The sequence below is a fragment of the Neltuma alba genome, unplaced genomic scaffold, assembly GCF_004799145.2.
Source record: "Neltuma alba isolate B1F8T4 unplaced genomic scaffold, ASM479914v2 tig00011755_pilon, whole genome shotgun sequence".
In the NCBI taxonomy this organism is placed as follows: domain Eukaryota; kingdom Viridiplantae; phylum Streptophyta; class Magnoliopsida; order Fabales; family Fabaceae; genus Neltuma; species Neltuma alba.
Window position 1 is genome coordinate 23,465 of NW_021636383.1, and position 22,940 is coordinate 46,404.

Consider the following 22,940-nt stretch of genomic DNA (forward strand, 5'->3'; position numbering starts at 1 on the left):
AAAATTTTAAATTTAATAATTCTTTTGTTTTTTTGGGGATTTTCCCAAAAAAGTATCCGTGTCATGTTACTGGCCCAGAAAAAAAGAAACCGTATCCTATGTCAAAAACTGATAAATAGGCAAACGAATTTGCGTTCCCCTCGGTTTGCCGTTTTAGCTTCGCATCTCCGCCCTCAGTCGTGTCCTCATCGACATCTCCTCCTCCAGTTGCCGCCGTTGACACCTGCTCTTCCAGCCGCCGCTGCCGCCTTCTTTTAGGCAAGTGTCTGTTCTTCATTCTTGTTCTTCATCTTATGCCTTCATTCGGTCCTTCCTCTAAGTGTTGATAAATTATGTAGTCTGATTTTGAAACTTGTATATGCAAAGTTGTGATTTTTGGTGTGATGAAATTATTAAATGAGGTTTCGGACGAAGCTCCTTGTAGACTGAAGTAGTCATTTTGACATTTTCTATTTCCCCAATTTGGCTTTTGATCAATCATATGACATTTTCAAACTGGCTGAGCAATTCTTCTCCTTAAATCCAAAAGGCAACGAAAATCACTTTGCTATGGTATCGTTTATCTCAGTGGTAGTCCTCTACAAAAATTCTGCTCGATACGAAAGAATGCTTCCCCCACTGTTTTCCTTCCCTCTTGCGTTCGAGCATCTGTGGCCTGCATCACTCCTATTGGCGGCTCTCGGAATTTGCTGAATTTCTGCACAGTACACTCCAATCCCGTTCAATCATCGCTCTTGCCTCCACGATAAGCCTGACATCCTGGTGTGGTTGGGACGGCAGAATACCATTCAGGGGGAGTCAACGAGTTTAAGTCTCCGCTGACCTACTGCCTCCGCGGCCCTTCCTCCTTCGTCGTCCGCTCCTCTCCCTTTGTCGGTCGTTTTCTTCAGAGTCCAGCATTCGTATCTTATAGGTATGCAATTCGGTTTGTGGTTTTCATTTGTTCTGAAGATTCTTCTTCTGATGATTTCTTGCTTGCTCAATGTTCAATAGTAAATGCAGAATCTGCTGATACAATCTGCTTGAGTGATCTAAATCAGTTATTCTCATCTCTCTTCACTGTTAGAACCGCAAACCAATGGAACAAGTATACCAAAGATTCGAAATTTAATGTGTTTCACCCCGGGCTTACTTGAACGCTTTAAAACTGAGAAGGACTCTCAACTTTTCTTTTCTTTTTTTGGTTGGAGAAGGTCTCTAAACTTTTTTTTTTTTAAAGCTGAAGAGAAGGACTCTAAACTTAAAAGGCAAGAAAAGTTACAGTTTTAAACGGATAGGATTGGAAGAAATTAGCGGCCATGATTCTTTCTCATTTCATTAATTTATTTAACATTATAAAACCGTCAGATTCATCTAACCATTGTGCGGCTACGGCGGTATTGATAGAGCCTAGTCTTTGATTATTACACCAAAGTGGTCGGTTTCCAATTCTACTCAGAGCCCCATATAGACCTAATGCAAGGCAGAGAATTAAGTTGAGAAAGGAGAGCTTCCCGTACATGGACAAGACGAACCAGAGGGACTGAGGGAGATGTGGCGGAGCTGAGGCAATCAGTAAATTTAAGCTGTAGTTAAGGCAATCGACCAGGATACCAGCAGCGAACGGCCATTACACGATCCTTCATCCTCGTTCATTGGTAGCAAACAAATTATGGTCCTCTCTGGTTTCTTGTTTCGGAAAATTGTTTTTAATTTTTGAGATCAAGAAAAGAATATTTTATTAAAAAAAAAACATTTTCCCCTCCGTTCTTTGGCCTTCTGTTTCTGGCTTTGGTTAATTGATTCAACTCGTTTCTCTGTTTATTTCTGAACTGATGCTTTCACCTTCCTCCCTGTTCGGCTATAAATTCATCAAATTTTGCTTGGAGTTAAGATATATATATATATATATCATTAGTGATAGGCAGGATCCAACGGAGCAGCTCGTACGACTTAAAAACCAGGGTGTCCCCACACTGTGGGTCGTGGGGGACACACCAGTTGATTTTAACATATTCTTTATCAAGTTTTCCTGTAAATTTATAGATGTGGCTCATGAATAGTCTCAATTGGCTTCCATAATTGCTGAAGCCCTATGTGAATAAAATGATGCAAGTTTACCTCTTTTGAGCTATTTGGAAAGGTTGATTTGTCTGTGCTGTCAGTCTTGGTACTTGGAAGCTGAACTTTGTTGGTGCCCTGAACTTGTTGTGAGCTTTACTTTCCATTTTTTAATATATTTCCGTGCATCTTGCCATTGGACCTTTCAATTGTTTGTGCTAAACGAACTGTGTTTTGGAGCTAGCTTATTTTCTTTTACTCGCACATTAAGTATAGTAAATATTGAAGAACTACATTGGGCCACAACTGGAGTGTATATAATTTTTGTCCATGGATAGCGCGCGCTCAGCTCACTGAATGAAAAGAAACAATCTCTTGTGACTTTAACGTGATACATTTTGACTTTTGGATTTTTTGCTAAGTTAGCTGGTTATATTGTGATGTCGTAATTGCTAGATGGGTCATAAACAGAACAATTGGATTTTTTGTGAAGTTAATTGTAGCCCCTTCTCTCATCTCTCTCTAAGCTGTTTTCCGAATTGTGTCAGTTCCCTTGCCCTCTAAGTGAAGATGTCTTTTTTTGCAAATCGTAATTGGTAGTGATCCTTACCTGACAGGTTATGTTAATTGCCACTCATTTGGATGAGAAACATGGTTGATTGCTACTCTTACGCTAAAGATTATGTTTATTGTTATTCATTTGCTTGAGATATTGTTGTTAAGAGATATACCCTAGAATTGTTAGATCGCTTCTAAACCATCTATTTGTTTGAGAAGATGTCCGTTTGAGAAATTTCATATTTTATTATCTAGTGGATGTGAGGTGACATTTGGCAGTAGAACGTAGTGGCTTTGCAAGTCTGTTCTGTGTGGTAAGATTAGTCCAAATACAAAGTGTTAGGACCATCTTTTGAAACCTAGGAAGATACATGAAAAAGGAAAATACTTTTTATTGGAAGAAGTTTGACTTGCTATTTTGAAGAAAGTAGAGAATAGGGAAGCTATATGACTGCTATAGTCAAAGTCTATGAGTTGGGGGCTGTGAAAGTCACCTTTTGAGTCTATAAATCTTCCATTTGGTTTAGCAGGAAAGGCAGAGAACTTTTGAAGTGGGGTTTTGGCCCTTTGGGTGGAGAGTGCCAACCTCTCAAAAGCTTGGCAAACCTGTTATATTTACATGTCATTGTGTTGTGTCTTGTTCTGTTTATTGTTGATTTGTAATCCCTATTTAGGTTTTCGCTTATGTATCTTAGTGTAAGAATCATCCTTTCCCTTGTAATCAAACCTGTTTATCCAGTAACAGCAAGTTTTCCCCTCTCTCTTTGTTGTTTCCCACTCTCGTTTGTTGTTTATTTCTGCTTTTCAGTCTTGTTATCATCCTGTTTAGGAGAGGGAGAGGGTCATGACACTAAGCAAGTAGATGGAATAAACAAAACAAGAAAGTCTAAACCTTATTGGACTTGGTTTTCCGGGTTCAGAAGTCAAAGCGTAAGTGTTACAGATTTAGACGGGAATTTGAAATAAATCTTTTGTCTGTTGCTTTATGATGCCTCACTGTTTTAAATTTTTTTTTTTTTTATGAACTCGGGTGAATTTGGGTCTGACATTAGTCTTTGGTCCATTGCTTCATCCTTCTTTTTGATCCTGTCTTTTTAGGTATGTATGGATAGGTGGTTTTCATAATAGGATTGTTGAATTTCATGTGATCTCTGTTGAATTTAGTTTGACACTTGACCTTTGATGTATTATAAACATCTATGGTGAAACCACCACCACATGAATTTGAGACAACCATCTCTAGCACCAGACAAACCCTTAGTATCCATTTATGAATGGATTTATTGTTCTTCATCAGTTTAGTTTATCTGTGAATTTTGGCTCCATTGGTCTTTGTTTGGATTCCAAGGACATGGAGGGAAAAGGGGATTGGAATGCAAACAATTCAACTGTAAGAGAACGGGTTTCAATGTTGGGGTTTCTGTTGGATGCAAGCATTGTTTCTTCTGTACTTGTGGTTTTGTATATATGTTTTAAATTTCAATGATTTAATTGAAAACACGCAAAGGAACATTGACGTAAAAACCTTGATCTCTTTTTTTTTTTTTTTTTTGGCAACTCACATTTTCATTCTCATGTTGCTTGTCAGACATTTAAGAGAGGCATTCTGGCACATCCAACTTCTAGTTAAAGTTTCCTTATTTATTTAGTATAGTTTTGGTTTTTACTAAGTTATTGAAACTATGCAAGCTAATGTAAAATTGTTGCTTATGCTAGGTGTGAAATAGAATTCTTAAATAGTAACTAAGAGCTTGTTTTGTTTTGTTTCTTTATGTATTCCTCAACCATCATTTTCCTATTTGAAAGTTAGCTGTAATTTTGATTGATTATGATGTAGTACCATGTTTTACTTAACCATTACTCTGGAGTTTAGGCCAAGAATGTGATGGGCAAAGTAACCTAATCATGTGCTCTCTCTTTATTTTGCAGTTCCAGAAATTTGCTCTTCAAGATGGCCAAGGACCAACCAGCATCTGTGAAAGATGCAGTTTTTAAATTGCAACTATTTCTTCTTGAAGGCATTCAAAATGAAAACCAGTTGTTTGCAGCAGGATCTTTGATGTCAAGGAGTGATTATGAAGATGTGGTAACTGAACGATACATAACAGACATTTGTGGTTATCCACTCTGCTCTAATCCTTTGCCATCTGAATCCGATCGCCCTCGGAAGGGTAGATATAGAATTTCTTTGAAGGAGCATAAGGTTTATGATCTACATGAGACATACAAGTATTGTTCTTCCAGTTGTGTCATTAATAGTAAATCCTTTGCCGGGAGCTTGCAAGACAAGAGGTGCTCGGTTTTAGACACACAGAAACTTAATGAAATTCTTAGGTTGTTTGGCAATATGGATGTGGAACCAGACAAAAAAGTTGGAAAGACTGAAGAATTAGGTTTGTCTGGCTTGACAATTCAGGAAAAAACAGAAACTAGCACTAGAGATGTGTCTCTGGAGCAGTGGATTGGTCCATCAAATGCTATTGAAGGCTATGTCCCAAAACAAAGAGATGGTAATTCTAAGGGTTCCTCTCGGATGAATATTAAAAAAGGTGAGAATTTCATGGCATTTTTGGTTTAGATGTATAATTAGTCAGATGCATATGCTTTTTCTTGCTATTGTCTTACATGTAATCTGTCCAATTTTAAGCTAGTGGGTTAGCATACAACTTTAGAGCTGGGGATCTAATTGTTGCTATGTTTATGAAGTGGATGAATGGAATCACTAATTTCTATTTTCGTTTATGAGAAAGTGAGCTTTGATTGTGCATTGCAGGGTCTAAAGCCAGTCATGGCAAGTTAGGTGGCAGTAAAAATCTGATTATCGATCAGATGGATTTCACCAGCACTCTAATTGCGCAAGATGAGTATAATGTATCTAAATTGCCGTTGGATCTGAAAGAGACAAATTCAGATTTTAAAGTTAAACCGTCAAAAATGAATCACCAAAATCTAGAAGAGCAAATAGAAAGTCTGAAATCATCATCTCATACTTTGAAGATTAATTCTGAGAGGAAATTGGAGCAGCCAACAGGAGTCAGTAATAAAATTGTGAGGAACAGTGATCATGAAATTCAGGAGCTGTCTTCATCATTTAAAAGTGGTGTTCATATAAGTATGTCAGATGCAGAGAAGGAACTAAATGCCAGGGAAAGCATCATATCATCCGAACAAATGCCCAAATCTTCTATTGAAAGATTAGGCAAAAGTGGTGTTGATAACCACAATCTCATATCAGAAAGACAATGCGAAGTGGAACAGAATGAGTCTCAGGAGAAATCACTGCAACTAAATGGGAAAAAGAGTGTAGTTGCCACTCATGGCAACACTTCTGCTTTCAAATTAAATGCTGGAGATGCTGAAGAGAAACTTGTAGAGAAGGAAACTGGGTTGAGCAAGAATAAACTCAAGTCTGCTCTTAAAACATCTGGTGAGAAGAAACTTAGTCGTTCTGTTACCTGGGCTGATAAGAAAATGGACACTTCTGGGAGTAAGAGTCTTTGTGAGGTTAAGGAAATGAGCGATGTAAAAGAATCTTTGGTAGGTAGTACATATGTTGATGATGATGAAGCTATTTTGCGTCATGCCTCAGCAGAAGCCTGTGCAGTTGCTTTGAGCCAGGCATCAGAAGCAGTTGCATCTGGAGGATCTGATATTGCTGAGGCTGGTAATTTCTGTTTTCCTTTTTAGGTTTCTAGTTAGACTTTACTGCTCATTTTTTACAGGTTTCTTGACTTTTTCCTAAATCTTGTTTAGTTTCTGAAGCTGGTATAATTATATTGCCAAGCCCTCAAGATCCTGGTGAAGAGCAGACTGTAGAAGAAGTTGATTCAAGAGAAAAGGATCTAGTTTCTCTGAAATGGCCTAGAAAGCCTGGAATTTCAGATAATGATTTGTTTGACTTGGAAGATTCATGGTATGACCCGCCACCAGAGGGGTTCAGTTTGACTGTAAGTACTGTGAACATTTCTGCAAGTTGTTTGCATTTTCAAGACATGCTTTTATGTGTAAAGTGGTTAATGCTTTGTTAACTTCTTCCAGTTGTCACCTTTTGCAATGATGTGGAATGCTTTATTTTCATGGATAACATCATCTTCTCTAGCATTCATCTATGGAAGGGATGAAAGCTCACATGAAGAATATCTAACAGTTAATGGGCGAGAATATCCCTGTAAAGTTATCTTAGCTGATGGTCGGTCATCTGAAATAAAACAGGCTCTTGCTAGTTGTCTTGCTCGAGCTTTACCTGGACTCGTTGCTGATCTCAGGTTGCCAACACCGATATCTACCTTGGAGAAAGGGATGGTATGATATAGGAGTTATGTGATTTTTGTTCTGGATTATGATTTGTCATTGTTGAGTCAAAAAATGAAACTTGGAACAGAGGATAGTTGTTGCTTAGTCATTCCTCATGGCTTAATTTATGGAGATATATAATTCACTGCCTTTTATAAGGGCCAGCATATACTATAATTGAATGCTGATTCGGTGATAAAGTAAACCCTCCTTCATATTTAGTATGACATGAATATCATTATTGTTTATGGAAAATGGTGAATGTGGGACAGAAAAGAGCTTGCTTTTTGGGAATCGTGAAGAATTCTAAGGTTCCCAAATTACTTTATTCTATAAAAGGGACAAAATGTGTTTGTTTGGAATTAGGGTCGGGTGACTTGATGTGGGTTTAAGGCCATGGATGACAGTTTCTGCTGTCAGGTTACTGGAATCCCACAGCAGTGATGCATTATTTGGTTTTTATAAGGATAGGCTTTAGGCCTGTACTATGTAGAGTTGAGGAAAATATTGTGATTGTAGTTTAGTTGTTGTAATTTGGGATAGGGTGTAGATGGGAACTTGGCAATGAAAAGTTGGTTTGGTTTTGGGATTTTGTTTTTTTTTTCCGCAAGTTTGATTAGGAATTTATTTCCTATTTGCAGTAGGGTTGTTTGCGATCAAGTTTTGGATTTCATGTCCTAGTGGAATAAAGAGTTACTTGCAATGCCTATGGAATGCTGATGTCTTATGGGATCTTAGCCTTCTTACAGAATTGATTGATTGATCAATAAATTCAGCCCCTTTTCCTTTATTTTGCTTCTTTGTAGTGTCAACTGGATCATAGTTTATTATAGTTTGCTTTAGAGGATAAAAATACTCTGTTTTGGGTGAGCAATATAAAAGTTAAACATCGTGTGAGAGCTCAGAAATTATGCAAAAATCACTGATTATAAACTTAAACCGTCAGAGTCCTGTCAGGATTGCAACAACTCTTTGGCCACTTATGGATGGTATGTTGAAGATAAGGGTTGCAATGTCTCTAGTTATTGCTTGTCAACTCGTGTATTCATTGAATTAGAGCTATATACATTAAAGATGAAGTGTTGTATCTTGCTTAGTGAGTGAATAACTTAAAACTATAAATCTTTATGGTGCTTGAAAATGAGATTTAGTCAGTCGCAACACTTTGAATCAGCTGCATTACTTTTTTGTGGATGGGCTATATTTGATTGTGTCCTCATCACCACTTAGGAACGCTTGCTGGATACTATGTCATTTATGGATGCACTTCCAGCATTCAGAATGAGACAATGGCAAGTGGTTGGTCTTCTGTTCATTGAAGCATTGTCTGTTTGTAAAATACCTGCTCTTATCCCGTACATCACAGATAGGAGGATCTTTCTTCCCAAGGTAAGACCCCTTGTATAACATCTGCGTTGCTTCCATTTTCTACTTCATTCAATGTTCTCCGCTCGCATGCTGGAAGTTTCTTTTTGAAAAAAAATTATCTAGCTCATTTTTTACACTGGAAAAATTATAAAGGTAGTGGGTATTTGGATAAAGCTATGGCGATATATTCTTAGCCCTATGGCCATCGCCACAAACAGAGATTATAGCTTGTGCCTGTGACACTGGGCCCATTTGGATTGGCTTATAAGTAGTTTTTTAATCATGATTTATGGAATTATGAGAGAAGGAGTTTTGTCTTAGTTTACGTGAAACATGCTTATTAGTGTTTTTGAACACTATCACAGATAGGCCCATTGAAAGTACCTGCCTACCAAGTTGATTTTGTCTTTTAATTATATTTCATCTTTTTTTTTTTTTAATTTGAGCATTGTTTGAAAGCTTCTTGCTGAGAAAAATTAAGGCCCTATTTGGATGATGATAATAGAAAAAAAAAAGAAAATGTTCTCATAAATATCAACCAAAAAACGTCTAAAAATATTCTCTTCCATTTTTGTTCTCCATTCTAAAATATACTGAAGGTTAAATTGTATATTTTTGTTGAGTATTATCTCATAATTGAGGGCAAACCTCATTTATGTGACTTCTATGTAACTTCTTTGTTAACTATTATCTTGTTGACTTGAGGAAACAGGTGTTAGATGGATCCCACATAGGTGTGGAAGAGTATGATTGCTTGAAAGATCTCATAATACCACTTGGTCGAGTACCTCGTTTTTCTACTCAAAGCGGAGCCTGACATGGATTGTCAATCACCTTTGGACTGTTTGATTTTTTGAGCCTCTCCGTGGAAAAATTTGGTAGTGTTTGACTGTCTGATGCCCTATGGTTCAGGCAAAGAGAAAAATGGAAGCTGTTGATCTGTGATAGAATGCTCTGTAGATGTGATTTAAAGCTCCATGTAATGACATATTGGAAGAATAGAACGATCAAATGTTAACCCTGAATGAAAATTCACAAAAGAAAAAGGAAACAAAAAAAAAAAAAGAGGTGTTAGCTACCTTGCCGAAAAAGGTGGCATCTGTTGGTTTTTTAATTGAGTTATATGTATGATTTACATTAAGTGGTTCTGCATTCTCTAGGTTTCGAATAATACTGAATTACAAGGCCGGAAATGCTTAGAAGTTGAACGTCTGAAATGGATTTGTCCATTAATGATGTTTTTACTGTTACAAAAATAAATACTTTTAACAGTGATGACAAATGTATCATAATAGTTATCTAAAATGCCGTGCTTTTGCATGCCAAGTCATTGTACTACTTAATATAAGAGTTAGTTAACTAATTTGAGTAGATTAAGAAAATTAGTTAAATTAGTTTGTAATAAATAGATATTGTCTTTCTTAAAATGTTTTTACTAATCATTTAATAAAACATTTAATATGTACAAGAAAAAAATAAATAAATATAAAAGATAAAATAGATTGGGATTTTATATTTAAAAGTAAATTAAAAGTCAAACAAATTTTTATATTAAAGGTTAGAGTTAGTATGTTATATAGTCACTGAGAAGTCATTCCCATGTCATGAGTAGTGTGCCTCTACCCTTTGGCATTTCACAGCACGAGGCCTCAGATATAGCTATTTTCATTCCCGAAAGAAGTACAACATTTTCAGTTAAAACAGTAGTTTATTTGCAGGCCATGTTAAAAATTATTTCGTTTTTCTAATTAAATCTAAGATTTTAAATTTTGACTATGCATAGACTAATAGTTAAATATCCATGCTCTCGAAAGAAATTAATTCATGAAAAAAGCAAGAATAATGCTTCTTTGTTTTTAGCCCAAAGGAAAGTTTGTTTGGAATATAGAATTTGAAAGTTTCGTTAAAGTTTGAAAGCAATACAAGAACAACCACTCACCACTAATTGAACTCCAACAACCATTATCTCTTCACTTCAATTATTATTACTATTATTGTAATTAATATTATTATCGTATTTGTGGGTTCCAAAGAATATATTGAGTTGTTCCCACAATATCAGTGCTTTTTTTTTTTTTGCCAGAATATCAGTATATATTATTAATTGCAACGCAACAAACAAATTATTATATGCACTAGATTTGATTTTATTCATGCCAAATTGGGTTAATTATACTTTATATATTAGTATTTTTTGTCAAAAAGATACAACACCGAATTTAGAAAAGGATAATGCTCTTCCCAATATAGTTATATACTTATACCTTTATATGGATTTATTTAATTTGTTGGACCTTCTAAGTTCTCTTAAAACTTCGACTATATCAATCAATTTCTTTTAAAAAAAAATCGCATATAATTCTTCTGAACTTTATATTATATATAGATAATCCTTTTAAATCTTGAGAATTTATAATGAATTTCTTAAACTCTTACATTTATATAAATAGCTCCTTTACTAGCCATTTTGTTCACAACTTATGTGCATATATTCTAAAATTTAAAGGACTTATATGCATATAACTCAAAGTTTGAAAGGATTATGTATACATAAAATATAATTCATAGTGTTATATAAGCAATGGTTAGGGTTAAGTTGAGTTTGTTTATTAAATATTGAGTTCTTCCCCTTGATCCAAAAATTATCCGCAAAATTAGACTAATATTGTTAATTAATAAGATTAATCTCAATAAGTTTTCTATGTCACTTCACTGATTGCTATTTTTGCTATAGTAATTTCCGAAGACAATGTGTCCATTGTACAATTAACACAAACTCAACTCTTCCCGTTATATTTTCATCAACCTTGTTCATTAATGAACATGCAAATTAATTATCTCCTTGATATTATTTTCTCAATCCCTCAAGTTGCCGTGTGCCTACCAATTTTTTTTAAAAAAATCCATCAATATTTTAAAAAAAATAAACCATAATCTCTTCATAGCCACCCTTGATGATGCTGCACTTTGCATGACCCGAAAGTTTGTCTGTATTTTTAAAAGATGATAATTATTTAATTAATTTGTTAAAAAACACAGATGTTGACCCATATGTTCCTAACAACAGAACACAAGAAATTCAATAATACGGTTCTTCTATTTATAATGATATAATTATTGAATAGAAAAAAGTTGATGTTCATGCTGATATACTGCAAGAATTGGTGTATTATTGAATTAGGAACTTGAAAGGCATCAGATTCTGCAATTTGCAAATAAGAACAATATTTGGCCTTAATTATTAATCAAAATGTTATATTCTAATATTGGTATAATAGCTTTTTTTTTTTATATGCCAGGTTGCATAAAATTCTGTATGCATGACCGATTATGTTTCAATATGTCATTTCTTTGTAATATAAAACTAAACCGTGGTATTCGTATTTTGTTCAGAATTTGAAATGGATTACATTATTTATATTTTTGTGAAAATTTTAACATTTTCAAGGATTTTATACAATATATTTATGAATTGATCATTTATAAGGATTTAAAATTTAGTATAATAAATGATCATGCGTATATGATTATTTAATATATATATATATATATATTGTGTGTGTAGTATTGTTAGATCATAACTAAACATTTGACGCGCATAATAAAATTTATGTAAAAATAAAATTCATTTTAAGCTATTTATTCTATAATATCAATAAATAAACAAATAGTTGTCTTTTTCTATTAATAATAGGGCAAGTCATGATGAAACTAAAAGATATACTTATCCAATCTTAATATATGACCTAATTAGAAGGTTGATTTTGACTCTAAATATAAAATTATTTCTCATATTTACCAATTTTTTTCTAAATTACCCCTATTAAATAATTAAATACCACAATAATACTTATTACTCAATAATAATACCCCTATATATTTTATAAAGCGAGTGAGTACTTATTACTCATTAATTCCACACATACATCAATTCTACCATTTTATATTTTTAATAAAATAATTTTAAAAAAATTTTAAATGAATATTTTCATACAAATACCCATTCAAGGTGATTGGATTTTTTTACTTCGAAAGAATAGCATAATAAAATATTAATCATATTATCTATTTTCTTTGTGGCTAGAAAAACATAATTTTTTATTTATATTTTACCCAATCAAATAGAAAAAAAAATTCCTCCTAGAAGAAAAACATAAAAATTGATTCTTTTTTTTTATAAACAGGGAAATTAACAATGAACAACGAAACAGATGCAAAACAATAAACTAAGTGCCTGTTTGGTTCATTGAATGCGCAGTAATGGAATGGAGTGTAATGGAGAGGAATGGAATGTAATGCAATATGCGTTACATGACTGTGTTTGGTACGCTCTACAATGGAATTTAATATTTTGATTTAATTAAATTTAAATAAGAGGTTAAGGACAAAAATATCCCTAATAGAGAAAACTCTCTCCCATCCGCCCGTTGTCCTCCTCCTCCCCTTGTCCACCGTCGGCCCAACAAAATCAAAATCGTGGCTTTAGATTTTGAATAGGAAAAATTTTGGGTTTGAGAAAACTCTTCACAACCTTCATTTGTCCCCTTGTGGCTTTGGATCTGGAAGAGAAATCATGGTCTTCAGATTTGAGCAAATTCTTCATGGATAAGAAGCACACAAGGACGATGTGGTTCTCGTTTATGCAATAACGTGCTGCCAATGGTGGCAGTCAGTGGTGAGAAGAAGCATACAGGTGAAGATTGCTTTCGATGTGGTTTGAAGGTTGAAGCTACACCATGACGAGGATGAAGGGTAGGAAAGTCAAGAGTGGATTCTGGCGGTAATGGGGATTACATAGGTTTTTTAATGTAATCCCTATTACTGGATTTAAGGGAATCATAATGCTATCATGTAATACCCATTACATTATTTTTGACCAACCAAACATCAGAAATGTGGGGATGCATTAGGATTACATGTATTCCCCATTCATGTAATCCAACCAAACGGGCCATAAGTTACACCCTCCTTGCTAACCAAAAAAAATAAAAGAAGTTGGATTGAGAAAATTTCAACGATGTTGGATTGGAACATGAAGGCGACTTAGCTAGAGTCTAAATTTTTTTGAATGTCAGTTTTTCAAAGAAGTTTTACCTAGGAGTATTTTTTTGAAATATACACCATATTTATTATTATTATTATCCAATTTAATTAACTTTCTTAATTTAATTAAGGTAGTTAAATAGGTCATGTTTTAAGGGACGGAGGAGTATATGATTAGTTTAACAAGCTAATTATATTGTTATAATTTATATCCATATAACTATTACATTATACCAGATAAATTAATACTTAACTAATGTGTATAAAAAATTATAACATCTATCTATAGATAATACAGTGATACGTCTAGGGCCTGGCCTGGGTTGTAAATTTGGGTGGCAATCAATATTAAGACAAAATGGGGACATGTATTTAATTTAGGTTAAAGAAATTGAGGTGTGCTTTTGTTATTAGGTTAGGTTTTTTACACAATAGCTACTGTTTCGTTCTTAGGGTTTTGTATCAGAGGTCGCACGAGTTTGAATCTTACCTCTGTCAAAAAAACAGGTTTGAGGATGAAACTTCTTTAAGAAGAAGAAAATGATACGTATTGAGGTTTGGTATTAGAACTTGTATGGGTTTGAATCTCAAAAATTAATATAGACTGAGGGCCTATGTATTTGGATTAAAGAAATTTTGAAATAGCTTTTTGATAATACTAAGTATTTTAAATTTAGATTGCTCATTACTATTAAGAAAAATTTAGAATGCCAAAATGCATATGCAATTTAGTTTAAAATATTAAGTGTCACTAAAAAAACATTTAAATGTCATATACATTTTAATCATATTGTACTTAATTAAATTTGGTGTGAAATGTGAACTTTGAAATATTTTGATTACTCGTTACTATTAAGTTTAGGATGCTAAATACATAAGAAATTGGTTTAAAATATTAAGTGTCACTAAAAATATTTAAATGTTAGATGCAATTTAATCATGTAGCATTTAATTAAATTAGTTATATGCCTTTTTTTCTATTAATAATAGGGCAAGCCATGATGAACCTAAAAGATATATATGACAGGTTTTACAAGCTAATTATGTTGTTTGTAATTTATATCTATATAACTAATATATTATACCAGATAAATTAATACTTAATTAATATGTATAAAAATTATAACATCTATCTTTAATAATACAAAGATACATCCAGGGCCTGGATTGTAAATCTAGTTCGGTTAGGTGACAGCCAACGTTAATGAAAAATAGGGACATTTGTTTGATTTGGGTTAAAGGAATTAGAGTATGTCTTTGTTATTAGATTAAGTGTTTGACACAGTAGCTACTGTTTTGTTCTTAGAGTTTGGTATCAGAGCTTGCACAGGTTTGAATTTCACTTCTGTCAAAAAACATATTTGAGAATGGAATTTTTTTTTAAAAAAAAAGAGAGAATGATATGTATTGAAGTTTGATATCAGAACTTGTATGTATTTGAATCCCAAAAGTTAATGTAAACTGAGGGCCGGTGTTTAATCTGGATGAAAGAAATTTTGAAATATTTTTTTGATAATACTAAGTATTTTAAATTTAGATTGCTCGTTACTATTAGAAAAATTAGGATGTTAAATGCATATGAAATTAGTTTTAAAACATTAAGTGTCACTAAAAAATATTTAAATATTAGATGCAATTTAATCATATCGCATTTAATTAAATTTGGCATGAAGTGTGAAACTTTAAAATATTTTTGGGGAAAAAATCTGGCTCAACATCTTAATAAAATAAAAAGGAGAAAATAAAAAAGTGAGATATATATTTTTTCATGATACTTTATTAGTTTCTAATAATCATTTAGTTTTTTTTCCCCAATAATTGACAATATATAACTCACCCAAAACTTATTTAGTTGCTATAACCAAGCTGCTAAAAATCAAACTGGTCATTAGATTAGTTGATAATAATTAAAAATGTAATTTAAATAAAAATATTTATGTTTGGTTATGAATAATATTTTAACATTTAAGTAGCATAAATTTCTTTACCTTTATTTTGTGTCTCATCCTCATATAAAAACTAAATTTATCAGTAATTGAAAGTCAAATAATACAACTTTGGTTAATACTCAACTCAATCTCCCAAAAGAAAAATATACCTTGCATCACCAAGTCTATAAAACAAAACACGTGAGAGATATGGGGCACAAAACTTTCGTCTTTATTATCCAATAATATTTGATCATTAATATTCTTTTAATAATAATTGAAAACTGTTCTATCAAATAGAAATTGTAATATTTCAATTTAGATACCTAAGACTCCAAAATTTCAGGGGAAAAAAAGTGATATCACATTAGGTATTTTAAAAATATAGTTAACTAACAAAAATGCTTCTTGTATCAAAAAGCTTATAAATAAATTGTGAATTGATAATGACAACTGTTAAACAACAAATGACAAAAAAATATATTAATAATAACGAATTATTTATGAATAAATTGTAAACTGACACTAACAAATTTAAACAATTAATAACAAAAAATATATCGACAAAGACAAATTTAATAGCTTTTTTTAAAATCTAATACAAAGTCATTTTAGTTATTTGACTACATTTATAAAATACCAAATCATTAGATCAAGCACCACTATCTCTTCTAGAATTTTAAACTTTTATGTACCTGAATTAAAATATTACAATTTTTAACTTTTTTTTATGGTATTTTTTTTAATTGTAGCTCTAATTCATGCGTGATTTTTGTTTGTCAAAGTTTGCCAGCCCAATCTTATGACTTGACTGCTAACTTGACAGCTGCTGCCCAATGGGGATTAGGAGCCATTTCTTTCTTCTTTTCATTTTTTTTTAAAGGAACCATTTCTTTCTTTGTCTTCATGTTCTTTGTCTTTGTCTCTCTTTTTTTCCCCTCTTTTCTTTTTTTTTTTCCTTTTGTATTAATTTTTGCTTCTTTTCACTTTGTTTGTTTGTACAGCTTTTATTGCAAGGCGCCGGAGTTATTAATAAATAATCTTTTTTGCATTTTTAGAATAATTATATATATGTATGTATGAAAGGAAGCATACATTAGATAACATTTAAGAAATTAAATATCATTTTCAGTGTTAGTAAATGGTACAAATTATTTAGTACTCATCGCTGGTAAAAAAATTATTTAACACTCATCTGCCTTAATTATAAAAATTAAATGACCTGTTCGTTTGGATTTTAAACATCCTAATTTACTTTATTTATCGTATTTTTTTTTTCAATCATAGGACCTATATTGTTCTATTTTTTAGAAAAGTAAAATTTTTATATTGTTTCTGAAAAAATAAGAATATCATACAAAACTAACATATATTTTATATAAATAACTAAGTTAATTAGTTTTTTAATTCATGTAAATCAATTAACGAGCTGTTATATTAAGAATAAATTAGTATTAATATTGATAATGGGTATTGATTGACATTGATATCTCAAAAATAAAACTTCATATATCCCAATCAAGATATAAAAAAGGATAAAGTTAGTTCATTCTGTGTAAAAAGTTATATGCATCCTTTTTTTTTTTTTTTGCTTTATTAATTCTCTAGAACCTTTTAGTTTTTAAAGCTCTTGTACATGCATTGGTGTTAATCGTAATTTCACTTTATAAATATTACTATTACTTAAAGGATTTGCATACAATTTACTTTTAGAATATTTTAAATACCAAAAAGTGCATCCTTGGGATGTTCTGAGCGATAGTTGCCAAAATAAATAGGATTGCTACTTCGTGGTTATTGTAATACATGCGAAGAAATTGATGCCCTTTGTGTCAGTATCACATCAAATGCATATAATTTCTGTATAATAAATCATTAAAAAATAACACTTAAAAATCCAAAACTTATAAAATTACTGATTAAGAATACTAGAAACAACCCTTGACACTCCATAAAATAAAATTACAATAATGATTTTTATAATTTTTGGAATAATTTTTGTGAAGGAGAATAAGTGAATGGTAAAAGAATGAAAAGAGAAATGGAATTTGAATAGAAAATGAGTCATAATTTTAAAAATGATTTTAAGATATATAAAATGAGTGTATAAAAAAAGTTTTATCAAAACTCTTTTTTAAAATATTTTCAGAGGTTACTAAACACTTTTAGGGTTTGTTTGATTGGAGGGGAGGGGAGGGGAGGGCAAATGAGCCCCTCCCCTCATTTGGTTAAAAATTTTGGAGGGGAGGGGAGCTAAAATGTCCCCTCCCCTCCCCTCCCCTCTCCCATTTTGGCTCCCCTCCAAATTGGAGGTTTTTGGAAGGGAGCCAAAATTTTGGACCATTATGCCCTTATAGTTTTTTTAATATTTTACTTATACCCATAAAATATATTATTATAATATTTATTTCAAATAAAAAATATATTATCCTAAGTAAAAAAAATAAAAAATATATACATTATTATAATTAAAAATATATTATAAAAATTATTTAAAATAAAAAATTATTTAAATAAAAAATTATAATATTATAAAATTAATTGTTTTTTTATAAATATATTATTTATTAAATATATTTTAAAGCTGGAAAAAAAAGATAGCCTAAAGAAAATAAAATTTCATTTTTCTTAGAGCATATAAAATTTGTTAATTTGATTATTTTAAATATATTATTATATTAATTAGAATAAAAAATTACTGTACCAATTTTTAATACACATATTAACATGATAAGACTGAATTTTTATTAAATTATATGATTTAAATTAAGATGTAAATTAATTTATATAATATATCAATAAAAAAACATAAACTAATATGTAAGGGTAAAATGGTAAATTGATTATTATTATCCCTCCCCTCCCCTCTTTGAACCAAACAAGGGATCATTAAATACCCTTCCCTCCCCTCCTTTTTAATCAAACTAAACAAGGTGAGGATGAAACCTCCCCTCCCCTCCCCTCCCCTCAAACCAAACAGACCCTTAGAACGAGGCATTATGGAGTGTCGGTTGGTTGTCATTGTGGAAGGGGGCCAGCCCCTGCACCTTTCAAATAAAGCATGCCCAATTCAATTTCATAATATTTATATTTTCACCAGAATTATAGGCCAACCATATCTTGTGTGTATGATATAAACACACGTAAAAGTGCATATTTAATTTTTTTAATTTTATATAAAATGTTAGCTTCGTCTTTTTATTTAATAAAATATTTTTTGATCATTTAACATTAACACTGTTTCTTTTTGTTATAATCATTAGTTTTGAAAATTAACTTTAATATGTTAGTATTAATAATAATGTATTAAAATTTAAAATTCAATGTCAATATTTTTTTTATTAACAATATTAATGTTAAAAGACTTAAAAGATATTTTATAAGGTCAAGCTGCAAATTTATCCTAAAATTTTTACTCAAAAATGTTGAGCACCCAAAAGTTTTTTTGAGATAAATTTATTTTGAAAATTTAAAATCATACTAATATTACTTTATATCGTTAACAGACAATATCAATTTTTTAACAGTATGAGGTGATATTGCTATAATTTTCAATTTTTAAGGTAAATTTACATCTAAAAAAACTTTCCGGTACTTAATGCTTCTGAGTGAAAACTTCTTAAGCAATTTTACATCTTAATTATTTATAAAATTAAGAACTAAAATAAGACTTTACATAGAGTTAAAGAATTAAATGCCTACTTTTTTTTATGTGTTTTATTTTATTTTTTTGCACCATTTTTATCTTTTTCTAATGTATTTCATTTCATAAACTTTTATCAGACTAATTTCTAATATTTTGTGAAAAACACAGGAATTCCGCGATATGCACAAATATGTGTTACATGAATATTCTTTCTCATCTATTTCTCCTCTTGACTTAGGTTGATATAAATATTAAAGAGTGCATCAAAATAAGCATAAAGAAATATTTAATTGAGCCAAATGTGTTTTGTGACTGTGTGAGCAAGACTCAAAATTTTGTTCGTTCCTTGCTAAAATAATAAGCGTCTAGAATTCTACTTGTCCCTTCGTAATGATAATATTTCTGAAAAAGTGAAAATATTAAAAGGGGGGGGGGGGGGATGCCCTTTCCGTCAAAAGAAAGGGGATACGCTTCTTATGGTTGTATCTATGTAATAAAAATAATTGAAATAGTAAGAGTAAAGAGAAAGAATGGAAAGTGGAGTATTTCAATAATTAAAAATTGAAAAACTACTAGTAGTAGTTTATTTAATTAATACCGATCACAATATAAACTATAGTAATAAGTCCATGAGTGCTGGCGAAAAAGAGAAAGAAAAAGCAATACGTCCTATGTCCATGATAAATATTGAATAATATTTTCCTTTGAAAATACGTAAAGCTTTGCAAATTAGATTAAAGTTTTTTTAAAAATAATAATAAAACGTGCACACCGACAAATGTGTAAAGAATCTTTGAGGATATAGTGATATAATTTTAAACTACCACTTACAGTAATTAATATAAAAACTAGTTAATTATTTTGAATTGATTAAAAAAATTTGTTAAATTAGTTATTTGTAATAAATAGGTATTGTTTTCCTTCAAATACACTTATTAATTATGTATATTAGTTAGAATTATCATTTGATGAAACTTTCAACATTTGCAATTATTACAATGATTATTTTGAAAAAAAATAGATAAATACGAGAAAAAAAGGTAGATTAGAATCTTATATTTAGGACCAATTAAAAGTTAAACTAGCTCTTATATTAAGGGTCAAAGATAGTATAAAAAGTTTTTTAAAAAAATCGTCAGTCAATTTCCTGTAAATTGTTAATTATTTACATATGAACAGTAAATAAATTCATTAATTAATGTAGGGAAAATTGGTTAAAAGTCCTTCTTTAACAAATTAATTGAGAAATGGGACCTGAAATAAATTTAAAGGTTTGGGCCCCTCAAATGCTAATAAGTGTAATAGGAAAAAGACTATATTACCCTAATGGATGATAATTGCATGTGACGAATCCTGATTTACATATCATAAATTCTAATTGCATATGAAAGATACATAGTTGCATATAGGGCCTTATTACACATTATGGATCCTAATTACATATGACAGTCCTCACTTGCAAATCATGGATTCTAATTACATATGGTATTTTATTACATATCACGGATCCTAATTGCATATTGTTAATCCAAACTTGCATATTGATAATTCTAATCGCTTGTTATGGATACCTAGTGGCATATGATATCTTATTGTATATCATGGATCCTAATTGCATATAATTTATCCCAAGTTATATATCAGTTATTCTAATTACATATGTGGATACCTAGTTGCATATGAGACCTTATTGCATATCATGAATCCTAATTGCATATTGCTAATACTTAGTTATGTATGAGACTTTATTGCATATCATAGATCCTAATTGCATATCATTTATACAAGTTTGCATATTGTTGATTCTAATTGCATATATGCTACTATTTAATTACTTACGAGGTGTTTGGGTAAGAACAAAACTATGATTTCAGAAGTGCTTTTACGGTATATGAAGCAAATATGTTGAGGAGTTTGTCTCGATTTACGGAAAAGTGCTTCTGAAAAGTGATTATAAGGTTACTCAAACACCCCTATAAACAAATTCGTTTGTGACTCACAAACAAATTCTTAACTACAAATACTAATTGCATATGAATGATTTCTTTTTTACCATGTTAACTTGTAGATAAGAATTTGTTTGTGAGTATTGCACAAAAGAACTTGTTTATGAAAATAATAATATATATACAATTAGAATAAATAATATGCAAATAGAATCAGGTATTTGCAACTTTGGATCAGCAATATGCAATTGAGATATGTAATGTGTAATAAGATCTTATATACACCTAAGCATCTACATATGCAATTAGAATCACTAATATGCAATTTTGAATCAATTATATACAATTAGGATCCATAATATGCAATAAGATACCATATGCAACTAGATATCCATAATATGCATTAGAATTAGCAATATGCAAGCTTGGATCAGTGATATGCAATTAGGATTCGTGATATGTAATAAGATCCCATATGTAACTAGTCTCCATCATATGCAATTAGAATCCGTACTATGCAAGTGATGATCTGTCATATGCAATAGCATCTGTCAAGACAAAATTGTTTTTTTCCTACCAAATTGACACTTGAGGGGCCCATATCTTTCTATTTATTGCAGGTCCTATTCCTCAATTAATTTGTTAAAGAGGGATTTTCAACTAATTTTTCATGTATGAATAAAAATTTAATTATTTTTCATTAATGATTTTTTTTGGAAAAAAAAAGCGAGTAAATTTTACTATACGCAAAGATGCGGATGTGTTGAGGAGTGAACAAAACACATGCATTTAAAAAAACTTATTTGATGAGAAATGGGAAATGATTGTCTTAGAACACACGCTTCCCTCCTTTGCGGGATTCGTTACGAAGGAATCTCACAAATACTAAACTTGCCTTTTTTTTTTTCCACATTTATTTATTCATTTATTATGATTTAACCAATCACATTCACATGCTGTATCATTTCCATACATGAACGGATGTGCCACCTGGAAGCTGACTGGAGTGAACACAAACTTTATGCTTGAAGGAATAGTAGCAGAAATAATTTGTAAATCATGTAATGATAGAGTTGTGATATTAATAAGTGAAGGTTGTGTGTGCTTTTCAAAGTGATATTAGTATAAATAATGTGTTTGAGGCAGAATTAATGAGCAAAGCACACCGTGAAAATGAATTTAATTCGTAATGTAACACTTGTTTTTGCATGTAGATATTAATCTTTACAGACTCCAAAATATTATTACTCATCCAGACGAGTTAAAGAAGGCATTCTTAATAATTAGGACCATCTCATAATCTCATTCTTTATTGATCTAATTCTCTTCTAACTCATTTTGCAAAAATTTGAAGCCATTTTGAGACGGGATTGAAAAGTCATTTCGTTCATTTTTTGAACCAAAATTCCAAGCATAAATCAACATGATTTTTGTCCTAACCTGCGTAACACACACTCCTAATAGTGATCCCAGTTTCTAAACATGGAGTAGTTAATTGAACTGAATATACAAATAATGGATGGATTTGTAGAAAGCAGGGAAGATAGGACAGAATTATGAAAGGGAGCTTGTGGCCTGTATATATATTTATATATATATACTACTTCCGGTCCTTAATATAAGACTCTATTTGATTTTTATTTTGGTCCTAAATATAAGATCTCAATCCATTTTGTCTCTCATATTTATATATTTTTTCCAAAGTAGCCCTTCTAATAATGATAGTTCTAGTCAATACATTTGATTAGTAAGGATATTTTAAGAAAGACAACACCTATTTAAGACAAATAACTAACTTAACTTACTTTTTTAATATCTTTAAATTAATTAATTAGCTCTTATAATTAAAACCGGAGATAGTACATACAAATAAAGTAGGGAAAGGGAGCATGATGAACTGGAAACAGTAGAGAATTAATAGGCAAAAAATAAAAATGATTCGGTGCTGGGGTGGAATCATACTGCAGCCATGTGGGGCACTCAGGACTTGTCGTTCTATGAGGCCCCCACATGCGTGTTATTGTTTTCCTTGACTTATCAAATGTTTTGCCATTTTTATCCCTTCTTTGCTCTTTTTAATTCACTCTCCCTTGTTTGCTTCTTCCTCAATCCTTTCTT

At 31.2% G+C, this 22,940-nt stretch overlaps 1 protein-coding gene across 6 annotated transcripts; it reads left to right on the forward strand.

Annotated features, from left to right (window-relative positions):
• Positions 1 to 221: 221 nt before the first annotated feature.
• Positions 222 to 9,534, forward strand: LOC114717561 (putative RNA polymerase II subunit B1 CTD phosphatase RPAP2 homolog). Of its 6 annotated transcripts, none has more exons than XM_028902748.1 (7): positions 222 to 258; positions 4,528 to 5,147; positions 5,372 to 6,262; positions 6,352 to 6,545; positions 6,637 to 6,900; positions 8,122 to 8,280; positions 8,972 to 9,534. In XM_028902748.1, the coding sequence occupies exons 2-7, from the start codon at positions 4,550 to 4,552 to the stop codon at positions 9,074 to 9,076; spliced, it is 2,211 nt and encodes a 736-aa protein (XP_028758581.1). In that variant the 5' UTR covers positions 222 to 258; positions 4,528 to 4,549; the 3' UTR covers positions 9,077 to 9,534. The 6 variants fall into 6 exon arrangements, with proteins under 6 accessions (XP_028758581.1, XP_028758585.1, XP_028758580.1 ...); XM_028902752.1 differs by lacking the exon at positions 222 to 258 and adding an exon at positions 761 to 913; XM_028902747.1 differs by lacking the exon at positions 222 to 258 and adding an exon at positions 1,596 to 1,637.
• Positions 9,535 to 22,940: the final 13,406 nt, after the last annotated feature.